The sequence below is a fragment of the Penicillium verrucosum genome (genome assembly GCF_028828655.1).
Source record: "Penicillium verrucosum strain IBT 35672 chromosome Unknown utg000001l_segment0_segment0, whole genome shotgun sequence".
Classification (NCBI taxonomy): domain Eukaryota; kingdom Fungi; phylum Ascomycota; class Eurotiomycetes; order Eurotiales; family Aspergillaceae; genus Penicillium; species Penicillium verrucosum.
Window position 1 is genome coordinate 899514 of NW_026643210.1, and position 16794 is coordinate 916307.

General features: G+C 47.3%; 5 protein-coding genes across 5 annotated transcripts; 1 reads left to right on the forward strand and 4 right to left on the reverse strand.

Annotated features, from left to right (window-relative positions):
* Nucleotides 1-165: 165 nt before the first annotated feature.
* Nucleotides 166-833, reverse strand: N7516_000338 (uncharacterized protein; the record flags this gene model as incomplete). Its single annotated transcript, XM_057213060.1, has 2 exons — nt 166-186; nt 246-833. 2 exons carry the CDS (start codon nt 831-833, stop codon nt 166-168), a joined length of 609 nt encoding a protein of 202 aa, XP_057074943.1.
* A 2772-nt stretch (nt 834-3605) lies between these two features.
* N7516_000339 (uncharacterized protein) lies at nt 3606-3836 on the reverse strand (the record flags this gene model as incomplete). The annotated part of the gene is made up of 1 exon (XM_057213061.1): nt 3606-3836. One exon carries the CDS (start codon nt 3834-3836, stop codon nt 3606-3608), a length of 231 nt encoding a protein of 76 aa, XP_057074944.1.
* Nucleotides 3837-5183: 1347 nt separating this feature from the next.
* On the forward strand, nt 5184-5864 carry N7516_000340 (uncharacterized protein; the record flags this gene model as incomplete). Its single annotated transcript, XM_057213062.1, has 1 exon — nt 5184-5864. The coding sequence occupies one exon, from the start codon at nt 5184-5186 to the stop codon at nt 5862-5864; it is 681 nt and encodes a 226-aa protein (XP_057074945.1).
* A 1769-nt stretch (nt 5865-7633) lies between these two features.
* Nucleotides 7634-12617, reverse strand: N7516_000341 (non-ribosomal peptide synthetase; the record flags this gene model as incomplete). Its single annotated transcript, XM_057213063.1, has 4 exons — nt 7634-9508; nt 9558-11643; nt 11693-12505; nt 12595-12617. 4 exons carry the CDS (start codon nt 12615-12617, stop codon nt 7634-7636), a joined length of 4797 nt encoding a protein of 1598 aa, XP_057074946.1.
* Nucleotides 12618-14563: 1946 nt separating this feature from the next.
* N7516_000342 (uncharacterized protein) lies at nt 14564-14902 on the reverse strand (the record flags this gene model as incomplete). Its single annotated transcript, XM_057213064.1, has 1 exon — nt 14564-14902. One exon carries the CDS (start codon nt 14900-14902, stop codon nt 14564-14566), a length of 339 nt encoding a protein of 112 aa, XP_057074947.1.
* Between the last annotated feature and the right edge of the window lie 1892 nt (nt 14903-16794).

Sequence of the window (16794 nt, forward strand, 5' to 3'; positions counted from 1 at the left end):
ATAGAGAGCGCGACGTAGCGCTAGGCATGTACACAACCATGCATACGTTTTTTCTTTTCCTTTTCTGCCTTCTCCTTTCTCTCCGCGCGTCCCAAAAGCCATCTCTCGACCAGAAGTTCAGGAAAAACTAAGGCCCTGGGGCTACACAACCAAATGTCAGACTTGTTATTCAAGTCCGGAGTTGTCCTGATCATAGGATCCGATTCAGTTCCTCGATGCCGATATGTTCTGAGGCATTTGGGTACATGTGCCTCATCTGCGAGGTACTCGGGCACAAGTTCGATATCTCCTCGCTCGCAAAGCTTCCTAAGGAGGCGCGTGTGCCTTTTTAAAGCCGTGATTGCCCATTTCCTTTCTTCTGGCTTGTACCAATTCCCGAAATATCCATACATCGACATCCATAATGCACGTTTAGGAAAATCAGGTCCACCTAGCGGTACACTATCCTGCACGAAGAATTTCTCAGATGAAAGTGCAGTTTCTAGCATGTGGAAAAATGTCTCCCCGTCGACGATTTTTCCAAAGTCATCCAAGTCAAAACCGAACCAAGCGACATAGCGACGTTTCTCGTGCACCGGATTATGTTCTATCATATAGGTCTTTCCCAGTTCGTCGTGCAGGCGCCTTGAGATGATAACTTTGTATTCTTCGTTGATGCCGCCGGACGGATAGAGCACTGGAAGTTTCATGACATACTTGGCCTTTGGGCTTGTAAGTCCACAAATGTCGTCGGAGTAGGAACTTAGTAGATGAATCCCAGGGGTGGGTGGTACTGGTGCTAATGTCATATCGTCGAAGTTATATCGGGGATCTTCGGGACTGCTCTCCCACATGGGAGGCTCATCTATGAGCGCTCTTTGTTGGGAAAATTTCAGAGTGCCCCCCCCACCTGGGCTCAACTTCGAATACGCTTTGTTTCTCCCACATGTCTGGTGGTCAGAGGAATGCGGTAGTTGGTAAGAAGGTAGATTGACACACTCGAGATTGAGAGGAGATCGGAGATGTTATAACCGCTAGATACGGATGGCATCCTTTTATTTATAGCTGGATAAAAAAGCGCTTTACTTTAGTGGGCCACTACACAAAGTATGTAGGGTAAAGCCATCCTTGAACCTAGAAGGGGTGAAAGGTCAAAAGGTTTATTCTATTTTCGGGATTAGAACAAGCGACCTCGAGAATGTAATAACCCAAGGAAGAGAATCAAAGGGCCGAAGTACGATGTGGGAGTAAAGAGCAATGTTATTGGCTTTCCCCAATGTTTTGGGACATTCCTGACACCAAAGAAGATAGTTTGAGATGACTCGGTACCGAGCTATTATTCCAATTGGCGGCCAATGCCACATCTTTGAATGGAAAAAGGCGCAAGTCAACATCTCGATGGAAGTTTCCAGCAATCTTGAACCTCGGGCAGATCAAAGGATTCCTAATTCGAATTACATTCATCGAAGAGCTCATGTACAACAGGGCGGGTTCAAGATGTGACCAATACATTCTTTAGTCAACAATTCAGCTTCTTGCGATACGTTTGAATTGAATGTCTTCATAGTTTATTTCATAGCGACCTCATCTGGTTCTACTTGATTTATTTGGGGGTCATGGAATGTTCTTGGGAATTGAGGATTTTGTCGAACAATCCGAGTTTCAGTTTGGGATAAAAATAGGCACTCAAAATGTTTGAATCAAGAACAACAAAGAAATAAAGATCGTAAAAACTCAAGTCTAATTATTTCCACCTCTCTGATCAATTTAGGTTGGATTGCAACCCATTCTTCAATTTCCGAGATGGAGAGCGCTATTGCGATTTCTAAGAGAACCCCTGATTCCACTATCGCACCTACCCTTTGCACAGAACAGGCAAGTAGAGCCAGAGATACCTCGATTAGGGGATTGACATATAAGCTAAGATCCTTTGTTAGCCTCCATCGCCATACTGCCTTGGGGTGGGTGGAATAATGGACCGAAAACAAAGAAAATAATATCTAGATCTCGCAAGAAATAAAACTAACGCATAGCATAACTCTTTGTATACCCAACCAATCAACTATACATACGAAAAGATATCACGAGCACTGTTACAAAGAGAGAATCAAGGCCGATTATGCCAAAGAACTAGGTCCGACCTTTTTCTATTTATAGTATTTGAGGCGAAGATGGATGGGAAGCCAGGACAAGAGAGAGAAAGCAATGCAACTGTATTCGTGCTAACTCCTTAGGAGGAAGAAGGGGAAAAGAAGAAGAGGCAAGGAGACTATAGTCCTGTCACATAGGGTCAGGTGACATCCACCATAACAAAAATGCATGTCCAACTGGCGCGAATAGCGGATTATGTGGTGGACGTCGAAGTGCATGGTGTAATGCGAGATTGATTGAGTAGAGAGCTAAGCCGCAGAATCTAAGAAAGATACTAAGAAATCCGACAAGTCTCTTTTCATGACAACACTTACTGACTCTCAGTGTAGTGTATACAAAGATTAGGGTTGCATAGGCTTCGAGCGTACTCGGATTTATCGCAATTATACGGTTGCCTATTCCTTGGGTTTTCTTTCTTGGAGGTAAGGGTTTGAGACCGCTCTGCGGGCCCATTCATCCCACGTTGCCGGCATTATTTATGGCTGTGGCATCACCGAGCAGACCCGTACGACGGCCTACTGGCATGAGATATTTTCGGCTTAGCAGCACCGATCGGCATCTACTTTTAGGCGTTGTGTCCACGGATGACAGGGGGACCGAGAGTGCATTAGGACTAGCCCAGCTTTCAGCCGTGGCAGAAGGAAGCTAAGATTGGTCGTACGGAGGGTCGCTAGCAATTGACGCAGGGAGCTATAAAGCCCGAGATGCAGTGAACGATGGGTAATAGCGAGGTTCGACTCCGAGGAGTGCAGGCACCGGCATTAGAAGTTATTCAACAAAGACCGAAGAGATGTCTGCAATCGCTAGATGACCATAGCAATGACCTAGGGGCCCCCAAGCCTTGCCAGACCGAGCAAAATTTGATAAGACAGGAATCATTGCTAGCATAGAAGCTCGGAATCATTCAGGGCTCAAGGCTATGCGTATAGGGGGCATTTAGAGGGCATCTGAGTCTTCCCGATATCAAAGAATACCTGTAGATTAATTCTGTGGCAACCCTTAGATACAGGAAAGATTTGTCTAGTAACAAATAAGTTGCTACGGTGAGACCAACGCTAATCTAGCCTGCTCCCTCACTAGCATAGGAGGATATCCGCCTACCCCAGAAATAGAGGTCCCACTGCATAACCTAACAAAAGAAAATGCTTATTGGAAGCGCACTCTTTGTCAGATCATTGACCCCAGAGTCCTTCTGAATAAAAGATATTGCGGGGGCTATGATGGATGAGGCAAATTGAGTCATAAACCCAATGGCCGACAGTATGCTGGTGATCAGCCGTTTCCTTGCAGACGTGAAGTTGAAGGGGTTCTCCGGGTCACGCTAACCATCCCAGCCAATAATACTATTCTCGAGATCCGTGAGAGTCTGTATCACCGGAGGTTGCTCCGCCACACTGCGATTAGCAGGATTTCCAACAACGGCGTTGCTTTGATCACGACTAATACATGTATCGCAGATCTCAACTTTTTGAATGTCATTTCCCTTCTGGAGTTGTGTCGTCAGCAATATCAGAGAGACGTAGTAGACCGTTTCTCGCATTTTGGATTTGGGTTTGACAGTTGCAACCGTCTGTTGAGATACACTCAGCATCGTCCTCAGAGTCATTTGTCTCGGGTGATTCTGCCGTTTCGTAGACGACCGCTTCTGTGACAGCATCTAGTCTAGAGTTAGAGCCAGGATAGCATGTATCGTTGCTAGAGGGCATGTCTTCTTGTCGTTCTATCTGCATCTAAGCAAAAGCCGGCCTCATTGACTAGGAGCCCCGGTGCTAATCAACACAAAGGCTATTGAGTTGGAGAGCCGGAGAAATGACAGGAAGATACTGTGACAAGGTGGGAGCGCACGCCTTTTGACAACCCGCCGAAGGAAACTACCACGCCGACCCAGATATTGTCAAGAGTATAAGAATTATCTCGCCCTTTACCTCTCAACAACACCCCACATAAGGCAACTTTCCCGCCCACCAATCGCCTATCGATGTTTCCTCGTTGAGTATGTTGTGAATGTAAATTACACGGTACACCCTGACGTTCTCACCTAACCTTACCGAATGAACAAATACGTACTCGCATGACCTGGTAGAAAATTGGGACAAATGAGATTAGACCTCCGCAATGGGCCGAGTTGGTCCAGGACCTTTGACCCATAAACCAACCAGCAGTGGGCTATGGGCCCTACCTTCAAAGACCAACTAAGCCTATGGCCCATTAGTGGGGGCCTATGACCCCTATACGTCTTCGTAATACGTGTGATGGCTTCATGCAAGTGCGTATTCGCTTAAACTTGTCAGCTTGACAAATACTATTCATGGAGTACAGAATATATACCAGTATCCAATAGACGGAAGATTTAGCTGATTTAGCCGGATTATTCGCTCTTTTGACAATTTATGGTATAGTTGGAAAACGTGTCCTAAAGACATCTTATTCTGTAAACCCGACCGGCCGCCTTATCAATCGCCAACACGACGATCGTCAGGATAATCCCAGCAATGTCTTCAGTGGTGCGGGTCTGGGACAAAGAAATAGGGGTCACTGATGATCCACTTTTATGGAATTCCTTCTCTCTCCTCTCCGGATTCCCCCGAGCAGTGTTTCTGCAGGCCTCTAAGTGTCTGAGCATAATAAAAAAATGCTTTTGCGTTGATGGATTTGATAGGGCTATGGATTCCAATATGTGGGTCGTGAGATCGTTGTGAAGTGGTATATGAACTAATAATCATTTATTTAATAATCCGAGATTGAAGAGATTACAGGTCCCATAAGCTTCAGCTGCACCGCAGGCTTACTGGCAGCCTGAAGAATCTTGGAAGGTCCTAACTACCCATGAATCTTAGGGTGATATTCCCACTGATACTCTGCATCCACCGCGTATAGAATACGCGCCTAGGTGATTGATTTAGTCCTGGATACGCTCGTTGACCATGGGCCGGTCTACAGTACTACAATGTTCAGATATATAAGAACTCAGACATGTCGAACTAAACAGACAAGCAAATCAATTTCACAAACTCACCCACGAATCTTCAATACCACTATCAATCCAACAAGTCATGAAGTTAAGCTTGTTCAATACAGTTCTCTTCAGCCTTACAGTCGGCTCGCACGGCTGGGAGCATAAAGCCCATGAGTTCCAGCCACCACTACCAGGAGACAGTCGGTCTCCATGCCCTGGTCTGAATGCCCTGGCCAACCACGGCTGGCTCCATCGCTCAGGGAAAGACATCGATCTACCTACGTTCCGATCCGCCATAGCTGGCGCCTATAACTACGAACCCACAACTATGGACGGGATTTTCGAGCTGGCTATGAACTTCAACCTCTCAACCACGGGGAACCAATCGACCTTCAACCTCTTTGATTTGGCAAGACACGACAAGATCGAGTTCGACGGGTCACTGTCGCGCAATGACATCTACTTTGGCGACAATGTGCACTTCGATCCTAACATCTGGGCGACGGTCGCTAAGAACCTCAACCTTGATGACACTCTCGGTTCTGAGGTGAACCAATATATCACCGTCGAGACGGCCGGTAAGGCTTGTGCGGCACGCGCAGCCCAGGCCAACAGGGTTAATCCCAGCTTCAATGCCTCCGCTATGCAAGTTATGGGCAACCCTGGTACAAAGGCTCTTTATTTAGTGACTTTATGGGATGAGGCCGCAGGTGCCGCGCCAAAGTCTTGGGTTAAGGCTCCATTTGGTATGTTCCGCAATCCTTGCTTGCTATATTAGCACCACTATGGTATATTGATGCTTACTATATGATAGAAGAAGATCGTATCCCTTACCTTGAGGGATATAAAGTGCCTAAAGTTGCAAGGACGATGGATGCTGTCAATGAAATGGCAAAGAGAGTCTCGGCGGTAAAGGTTGAGGTTTAGCAGAGAAGGCCTGATGTTTGTTCCAGCGCGGGGCATAAAGCATGTACTCCGTACGTGGTTATATTGAATCAGGTTTAGGTACCCTCGCAGTACTTTCCTAGTACTAAAATCTGAGTGGTAAACATGGATAAAGCACATCTATCAAATCTCCAATCCGGTACACCTGGCCATTTGCATGTAAATCTCAACATAATGATATTTGGTTTGGAATATAGATACGCGCCTAGCATCATTCATCCTGATCACGGTCCCCTCACAGCCTACTGGAAAGCCAACAGACCTAGTTGCCTGGTCTATATTAAATTTAATACTAAATCTACAACGGAAATCGAAAGCGGTTAATAGCGAGAAAGAAAAGCTCATTCGGACATACCGAAGACAAAAGGGAAGAAGAACCCCCACATTATGACATCAGAGATGGCCACCTTTAGAGCTGTGGCAAAGTTGTTAAGAATTCCAACCTTGGAAGGATGTTATAGCGTGCTCCGAGATTGATATCCATGGATAGATACATAAGGTACGGCCTAATGGAAAATGTACCCGCCCCGTAGATATTCGTACCCCCCCAGGTCCCCGACCGGGAACTCCAAGCCCTGAAAGTTGAGGTCAGTCCCGCCTTCCCGATCGAGTCGGGCCGAAAATTCTGCCCACATGCCGGTCTTGGCAATGACAATGACCGCCTATATATTCTGCCACTTTATATTTTCTGACCTACAATCTATCCAGTTTATTCAGTTTCTTCAGTCGTGGTTGTGTAGTAAAAGAGACATACTATTTTGTTGTAAAAATTTTATCATTGCGCTAGGTCCGTTCAGTAATCTAGTACAGGTTTATTATACTGGTTTTCTATGCTCATGTCCTCGACCGTCTGGCCACGGCGCCGATTTCGGGCCCTCTCTTGGCGTCTTTTGTGGGATTGCCTCGTGGCCTGTCTCGTTTCGAATCTTGGAACATACAGGGGTGGAAGTGGCGGAGTGGGGGGAGGAACGTAGAGTGGGGGGAGGAACGTGGAGTGGGGGGAGGAACGTGGAGTGTGGATTCGGCGACGATCTTAGGCGTTGAGTTAGAGAGTAGACAATCTAGTTTTGGACAAGCCGTTGTGGCGATAAGGGAGTTAGTAAAAAAAAAAAAAAACCAATTAATGGAAGAGTTGACGAGGCAGTTGGTGACAACATACATGTATATGGTGGATAAAAATTATAGTGACTTACTTTTATTAGCGCTTTACATACAAAGTACAGGTACCTACTACATATCCTGCTGCATAATGTGGCGGTGTATAAAGTGGTAGGGCAATTGGCAAAATATGGTATCAACGGCAGGAGCATTGCCTACTTAAGAAAATGCGCCTCAAATATTTGGGCAGGGGTTACGAATGGCCAAAGAGGGGTACGATTATCCAAGTTGGAACTCTGAATCGTATTTAATATTCATTTTCAGCACCATACCGTACGAATAGAGGCAGCAGCATGGCGTCTAAGGTTTTTCTTTTGTATAACAACCAATATAACAACATAACAATGATTAAAATTTGAGAAATTGGATCTACTTTCCAAGAAAAAATCAAAAATAACAAAAAGGGACCAAAAAGGACCAAAAAAGCAAAGCAATGTGAAGCTTCTAAACACGCTTGCCTTCAAATCCTTCGGCAGGCCATCCCTGGAGCGTATCCCCATCCTCAACATGGTCACCCGACAAGACTAGAGTATGCTCCAAGAGACAAGCGTCTTGGCCCATAGAAGCACCGGACATCAGGCGCGATCCAGCACGCAGGATACTCCGGTCCCCAACATTCAATGTATGCAGCTCAAAGCCACCACGCGAGTTCAAGTGGCAAACCAAACTAGCATCGTCGACAGCAACACGGTCACCAAGAGTGAGGAGGTCAGGCTCGGTGAAGAAGATACTGGGAGCACCGTTGGCATGAATTGCACAATCCTTTCCAATCTTCGCGCCCAAGAGCTGGTAGTACCAGGAGATGTAAGCAGAGCCGGAGATCATGGACAGAAGGCCAACTCCATCATAGCAGTCCTTGATCAGAGTCTCGCAGGAAAGGAGGAATTGCCAGCGCTGGTTGTAGCTGCTCTTGTCCCAGTGGTATTCGCCTTCCTTGCGGCGGCCGACGACCATCCATTTAATGCAGATAACGATGCCAAAGGCGAGGAAAACTTGAGCCGAGGTGATTATAGATAAGACCGAGGCGAGAGTGCCGTACAGGACGAATGGACGCCAGGCGCCTTGCTTGAAACCAGCAGCATCACTATAGTTTAGGATAGTGCGCAGAAGGAACAGGGAAAACAAGACGGTGAGAAGCCAGTAGACAGTAGTGACAATAACTGCAAAGGTAGAATAGATGACGATTTGCCACATGCGGAGGACATAATAGCTGGCCTCGTGGCGGTAGAAGGCGCGACCGAAAGGCTTGCAGGTATCCACCTCCTGCTCAGCGATCTCGGTAACGGTTCCATCCTTATAGGGCGTCTTCTCGATTGGTGATTTCTCGATTGGTGTTTTCTCGTCTTCACTGCTACTACTGTTGGGACTGCTGCTACCATCTCCGACGATGGTTGAAGCAGTGGAAGTGGTTGTCGAACTCGGGAACTGAATAGCCTCACCACCCTTGCTCCCAGTCCAAACAGTGTTGGCAGGATAGTCACCGTTACGGCGGAGCAAAGCACCGGAGCCGATCATGGCTTGACGGCCGATTGTGGCGCCGGGCAAAGCGACAACACGATCGCCAACCATAGTGCCGTCACCAATCACGATGCGGTCACGGCCGTAACCATCGGATGTGACCAGAGTCGAGCGAGATCCAAAGACAACATCATTGCCAACCTCAATGAGATCAAAGTCAACAGTGACGGGACCAACACTGGGCCAGTAGACATGTCTCCCAACCTTGCCACCAAGGGCACGGACGGCCATCGAGACAAATTCGTAATGACGACCAGTAAGGCGGGTGAGTTCGTGGATGTCTCCGGCCGGTAGAATCTGCGCAAGTACAGAACTCCGAATCTTTTGCCGAGTGGTCTGTTTTGAGGCAGGACCAGGCTTGGGCTTGCCACAGATGAGATCGAGGAAGCACTTGATGATCAAGACCGCAATGAAGAGCACAATCGGGCCACCAACAGCACGACAGATTCTTGCGGCAATGTGGAATGCAATCCGATTACCACTGGTGTACCAGTCTAGGGTAGAACGGAACATGTCGGCCGCGGGAGTAGGGAACTCCAGAACCATAGGGATAAGACCACCCATCCAAGTGATACGAGCGGCCGTCCATGTGATCAACTTGATTGGCTCAACGATCAAGACAACCCAGAGCCAGTGAGGTTTCGGGATCTGAGAGGTAAGCAATTGGCGGTTAGACTCATCGGCATCCCGGAGTTCCCAGCTCGAGGAGTTAGGACCGATGCAGGTATTCTCGGGGATATCGGCACCAGAAGCGACGACAGACTTTATGCCAATAGCCGAGTCCTTCCCAATGCGAATGCGCTTCAAAAGCATAGAGGTGTTGCGCTCGACGGCAAAAGGGGCGACACACGCAGGTATCCAACACAACATTATCCCCGATCTCAATCAGATCATACTCACCAAGTTTAGCGGATGCAGACATGGTAACATTTTTTCCAATCTTCGTGCCGAGCAAACGATAGAAAAGAATGCGAGACCAATTGTAGTTGTTGAAGATGCCCTTTCCACACACCTGCAATGCCTTCTGCGTCAACCACCAGCGAGTGTGGTAGGGGCCCCACATGGGTGACATTCCCTCCTTGTAGCGACCGATGACGAGCCACTTGAAGGTGATAGCAAAGATGGGAGACAAAATTTGTGAACATAAGCGAGCAGACATCACGGCGAAGACAACCAGCATCAAACGACCGATGAGGTTCTCACGGATGGGGAACCGATTTGAGCACTCGGCCACGACATATGCGAACATCATCCACTGGAAGGCGCGCTTCATGGGGAAAAAGAACACAGTCGGGAACAGATGGAGGATCAAAATAATTGGGTTCGTGCTGCTATATGTCTTCTCGCAACCTGGCAATTCAACTTCGCCCTCGTCGCCCTTAGCTGCTTTAACTTCAATGGCTTCAAGGATCTTGTGCTCTATCTCTCCAACGGTGCTGTGGTGGAAGAGAATGTCACCAGCCAGGAAAATACCAAATTCTCGACGAAGTTGCGAAACCAAACGACCAGCACTAAGACTATCACCTCCAGCAGCGAAAAAGTCTGTAGCAGAGGATATTTCCTCTGGTGCACAAGACAAGGCGACAGCGAATATCTCACGCACACGGCGCTGAGGGGGCGATATGTCACCATCTGAGTTGCGGGCGTGGATGGCCTCATTGATAGCGGCCTGGTCTGGGTTTCCGTAGAAATCGAGAGGCATCGGACCTTTGAGGGGAATGATACGGCTAGGTACGAGGTAGCCGTCAAGATGGTTGTGGAGCTCGCCAGGTGTCACATGGTCATCATCCGGGTTCTGGACAAACAAAACAACCTGCGCAAGACCGTCGCGTGGATTTATTTGGACGTGCACGTCAGGGGTATTTGCCTTTTCGGTAAGAACTGAGCGAATGACTTTCTCATCGACAACACATGCTTTCTTCTGGATCGATGCACTGAGCGGAGCACCAGTGGGTGGGCAGACAGCGTGGTAGTGGCGGTTCGCCAGGGGTGTGGTCGCGGTCAAGGTCTCCAAAGATAACCGATCTGCGAGCTTAATGCGCTGGATCTTGTTGTTTGCCTTCGGCACACCGTCCATGTATACAACCAGAGCGGGCCACTTGGGCTGATGGAGAATAGGCTGTAGAGCTTCGTGTATCTGCCGAAGATCTGGCCTAGTGGTGCCGGGAGGTGTGACTATAACCACACCGACGACTTCCTGTAGGACCTCGTCTGGGACAGAAAATGCCAATGTCTCAGTGACGCGACCATACAATGGGGACTCGGGGTCCTTGGCGGTGGTCAGCACGGCGTTTTCCACTTCGACTGGTGAAATGATTTCTCCACCACGGTTGATGACCTCCTTGCTGCGACCAGTGATGTACAGGTAGTTTTCGTCATCGAGATGTCCAAGATCGCCAGTATCAAACCAGCCAGATTCGTTGAATGCGTTGGTATCGATCTTGCCCTCTGCAGTCAGGTATCCCTCGAAAGCGGGTGATCCACGAATGCAGATATGTCCCAGCATCCCATTTTGCGAGACAGGCTTGCCACTCTCGGTTAGGATTGCAACCTCGGGACCAACGATCTTTCCCGATGTTCCAGGGCGATCAAGCTTATAGTCTCTCGGCGGCGCGGCAATAGGCATACATTCAGTCATTCCGTAACTGGGGAGGACGACGCAGTGGAAAACGTCATGGAGCTGCACCGCAAGAGTTGGAGGAAGACCACCACCGGCGTTGCAGATAAACTGGATGGCGCTTTGCTCAACAGCATCGGGGCGGTGCTCGGCTTCGGCAAGAATCATTTGGTGCATCGTGGGTGTGGCATAGTACCAAGTTGGTGTCATGTGAGGGCTTTGCACCGCATCCCAGAACATGCTGGGGTCAAACGAGGGGCAGCATATTGTGGAACCGCCGGCCAGGATGGGGGAGAAAATACTGCGCATGATACCACCACTGATATTGTTAGTCATTTTCCTATGATATAACTTGACAGGGAACATACACATGGTTGAGCGGCATCATATTAAGACATGTATCTGTCTCGGATAGTTCCACTGACTCCATGGTGGCGATGGTACCCGCGATGAGGTTGTAAGTTGTGATGGGAACCAGCTTCTTAGTGCCACTGGTACCACTGGTGAACAGGATGATTGCAATGTCGTCTCCGGAATTGGGGGGATGGTCGTATACACTAGAAGCATTGTGTGCAGACACCACCTGGAAAGTCATATCTTCAAGCTGCTCAATACCAAACACAGGCCGAATACCGTTGTTCAGCTGTAATTTGCTGATGTCAGCGTCCAGCGCGACAACAGCATCAGCTTGCGAGTTTTCGATATCTGTCTGCAGCTGCTCTGGCACCGTGTTCGTTGTCATAGGCACAATGGTGTACCTGTTGACGAAAGCAAGAACAGCAACTGCCATAAGAGGGCCGTTAGGCAGGATGACAGCGATGCGTGGCTTGCCATGGCGAGAGAGTCCAACGGGAATCTGGAAACTCTCCAAGAACTGACGGATGGCAATATGTGTCAGATGCCGCCCAGTATTGGCATCGATGAGACCGGCGCGGGAGTCTGTGCCTATTAATTCTGCAACGTTGGGTGTGGCTGCTTTGACTTGTGCCCGAAGGCGAGTAATCGATTCATTGTTATTAGTCTTTTGGGATTCGGGAATGGACTTGTAGATGTCCTGATATGTAGGAATTAGGTGACGGAGCGGCCAAGGGCCAGTTTGTGTGGATAATAGAGCGGAGAGGCGGTGGGAGGAGTCGGGGTGTGATGCCTCACTGCGGAGGTGTAGAAGCTGGTCTATAAGTCTGTTCGATAGTCAGAATCGGAAGAAACTTCAATTGAACAACTCAAAAAGGAGAACAAGGAACAAAATGAAAAAAGTGATAAAACATACGAAGATCTTGATAGGTCCGCCATTGTGTATCTCTAGTGTAAATAAATTCTCAACTCAATCTGATATACTACCCAAAAAGGAGAACACCTTCACGACTTATATGCTGCCCCGTTACCTAGTACCATCCACTATCAGCCTGATATACAACCCAAAAGGAGAAGTCCTTCATAACCAATACACTAGTTCTATCCACCCGATCCACCCACATCGTGCAAATTACATCACAGACCTCATTGGGGTCCCGAAATCCTTCAAAGTACGGCGGCAAACTCGCTCGGGGCCGAGAAGAGAAAGATCCGCAGGGTACTCCGAACCCTATGTGCCTGACCCACGGAATTCCGTTCATGGTCGGAGGGATCAACTCAGCCCTCGGATTGTACATCGTGCCGTTGGATGGGATGGTATTGGCTAAAGATACAGGCATCATGTCGTGTACTATGGCCTCGGGGGCCATGATGTGATCCGAACCGAGCGTTTTGATAGACATTGCAGTTTCATGGTGGTGGAATGTCACAATCGAACCCCTGTTTCAACTGAGCTTTTCGTTATTAAACTTTCTACTAGATATTTTCGAATTTCTTACTACTGAATGCAGTAATACCACCGGCCTGATCAAGATAAGCCTACTCTAAAATGGCCATTCCGAATGACACAGTGAGATTATCTGCATAATCAGAGTACATATATCTCTAGATCTGCATACAAATTTCACATGCTTCCTCCGAGTCTTTCCCTCGAGGAACATGTTTTTGCTCAATGATAATGTCTCCGATCCACTGAAGAACTGAACAAATGCAGAGTCGCAGGATGGCAAGGTCTCAGGATTAGTTCTGATCGACAATCTAGAACCCTGCCAACACTGCAGATCGCATGGCTCTAAAAAAGGGAAATGCTGCATGTCGTGCGCTTCCACGAGATTCGGGCTGTTTACGGAGTATAGAGATAGAGAACCTTCTGGGGTCGACCCAAACTCTTGAAAGCGACCTGTATACGGAGTATATATAACGTAAATGGTCCACAAGGCGATGGTGGCAAGAATATCTCCTAGAAATGAAGTTGAATTTGGCCATTATCCACATTTGGTTTCCAGAATAATATCGAATGTGTAGTATGATCTACACCCGCCCTAACCTATAGGGCAAAATATTGAGCACATGTAACAGGCCACCCCACTTACTAGCCGTTCATGGAGATTCCAGGGTTACATACATAGTATCGGACATAGCTCGTACTCCGTACGGAGTACGGAATAGATAGCCCTGGGGACCCACTTCCCGTACGAAGGCCGGTCCTCGCCAAGCGTCTTGGCAACGGGTTGAAGGTCTTGGCAACGCCTGGGCAGGTACACCCATGGAAATCCTCTTTTTATCCATGGATAACCCAGTTTCTCCATTTAAAACCAGTTTGTTCGGCACTATTCTTCCCCGTTAACTGGCCGTTCCAGGCCTATGCCACTAAAATTCCACGCGGTCTGTGAGCCATAATATTCTATTTTATCAGTGGAATTGATCTCGACCTCGGGACGTTGAAACCGCCGATCACAAACCGCCGATCTCAAATGAGGCCAACGCTACCCAATACGACCAACTGGCCTCGACTAGGGAATCCTCACGATCCAAAACCGGGTTAATATTCAAGCCTGCTATTACAAATCGAATAGATTGATTCTAACATACTCCGGATGTTGCTCCCAATGCATGTGCATAGCATGCATAACATGCATACCTAGGTAGCACGATGGCAAGTGCCGGGATCGTATTGGTCGAAAAACCGTATTATATTCCTAAAACTACGATTATAGTATAATAGGCCAAAGATTTTTCTAATTATCCCAGTACTTGATTAAATTATAACGGCAGAAAGTGGCATTTGTTCTCGATCCCGGGTTACCTTGGGCAGTGTGCCTGGACTGTTCCAATTCACATACGGTTAAATCGATTCAATTAGGCCATAAATTCCGACAAATACTCTACCTTCCTATTTGCACACCTTTCGCCCTCAAGGTTTCATACGTCGTCACCACCTGAAAGTAGAAATTAGGGATCAAAAATCGCGCCGAATAATCCTCTAGCGTGAAATCGAACACATTCCTTCCAATCGGAGCCTTAAAAGATTGTCCTTCCTTGATGGCGATCTTAGCTGGATCGACCTTTTCAAATCCCGCGAGTGTCCTATCAAGGCGCTTGGAAAAATCTCCGTAGGTCTTGTCGGGCTCTTGCTGTGGCGGTGGTTCGACTACTGTTGCGCGAGCGAGGGCCTTGGAGACGATCTTTGTTGCCGTCACAATTTGGACGGATGGAGGCTTCATATCCTCGACAAGGCGGGCAGTAAGAAGTTCATCGAGCGGGAGGTTTTTTTCTTTCGGCTATTCTTCGGTCCTCTTTAGAACGGTAGATAGAGTATTGAGACACCCCCTGGTCAGAGTGGCCATAGTGTAATTGTAGAATAGGGAGTCCATTTTTGAGTTTTACACTTCAACTTGTGTACTTTAACTCTGATAAAGGCTAGGAGTCAAACAGATTCCCATGAATTTCTTGATCGTGAACTAATACCATCAGAAGGAACTAGATAAGGCCTTATATACGATATCCTGTCCTATCCCCCAAGAAAAGAAATCTTTTATTTGCGATCACTGATTGTCTCCTTGCCTCATCTACCATGATCAATGGTGTATTTGGTAAGGATCTACATGATTACTAGACTATATCCGGTCCTCCCGGGCTGGACCGATCCGGTTCAGTTGGTATATTCTACTTGTTTTCAGCTGCAAGTGTGTATGGTATTCGGTGGTGAAGGAGGGATCTCCTGATGCTCTGTTGTATTGTGCAAATTTATAATCAATTGGCCCGAGACAACAACTCTACAGTGTGTCTGGCAAATTGGAGTCGTAATTCTGGAGCAAATGGTTCTCTGATGTCAGCTTATATTTAAATTCGCATCTTATCAGAATCAGTACCATTTCGATCCACGTCATCTATACCTGCGAAAGTCCCAGTCGTAAGACCATGCTAGAACAGACGAGTCGCACTGTGTCAATAGCCTGATCCCGAGTAATCGCCAAAACAATAGAGGTAACTACATTTGGTCATGAGGTCATGAGCAATGCAATTGCAAACATTGGAGTGCATTTGATTACGAATTCCTACGTAGAACTACCAAGAATAGAGCTTGCAGATATATAGATCGGATGCCGGCTTACTACCTAACTCGTTAGAGTCGTTCATGCCTTGCCGTTGATTTCAATTTTCATATGCTTTGCCACCAGACAAAAACTCGTCATAATTAAAAAGTTTTTCCATGTTTCAGGACCCCAACAAGGTGATAATAATCATTCCAGCCGAAGGTACGAACCCCGAAAGTGGGGAGGTGGCAAAGATGGATGAATTCCCAGGTGGCAAAGATAGCTTCCTAATTAGATTCTACGTGTATTGCAATTCTCCAAATTTTAATCCACTCAAGTTCGAGGTCAAAATGTCGAATTCTTAATACTCGATTGTTATGATTTTGGATTTAATTACAAGACAAATGCATTCAGATTTTGTCACTCAGGAATGTAGTAAAAGCTTGTTCTCAGACAAGATCCCATCTACAGTGGGACCTCCGAGACGTTGGGCTGAACTTCTTTGTGGGTACGAAGTTCAGCCCAACATCTCGGAGGTCCCACTATCGATCCCAAATTTGAGTCCATCGTGAGTCCTCTTACCTTCTACAACGGTCTAGTATGTTTAAATAGTCCCAATTTGCCAAGACCGGCATGTGCGAGTCCCGGCACTCATTCTAAATCTCGACCGATCAACTATTTCTTATTGAACATTCCTAGACCATAAATTGGGCCGTGAATATTTCGTCTACTTGCTTGGTCCTCCGGTTGTAAATTGAAAATTTTTCGATATATTTTTTGAAGCCTTTTTCCGCATTTCCCGCATCTCCCCCCTTTTTCTGGTCTCCCATTTACATCGATTCAGCTACACAGATCGTGTCGCCCTTAAGCACAGAGGACACATACGCGGCCAGCTACTCTTGTCCCTGATTATACAAATTCTGTTCGGTTTATATTGTGGCCGCCTTCGTATATCGTACTTCGTAATCTGACTCCGCGTTTCGTATAACTATTATGCACCGTACTACATAAGTACGCAGTATTCCAATTTTCGAATTCACACTCCTGGTGGTAGTCTTGCACATAACCGAACGGAAAAA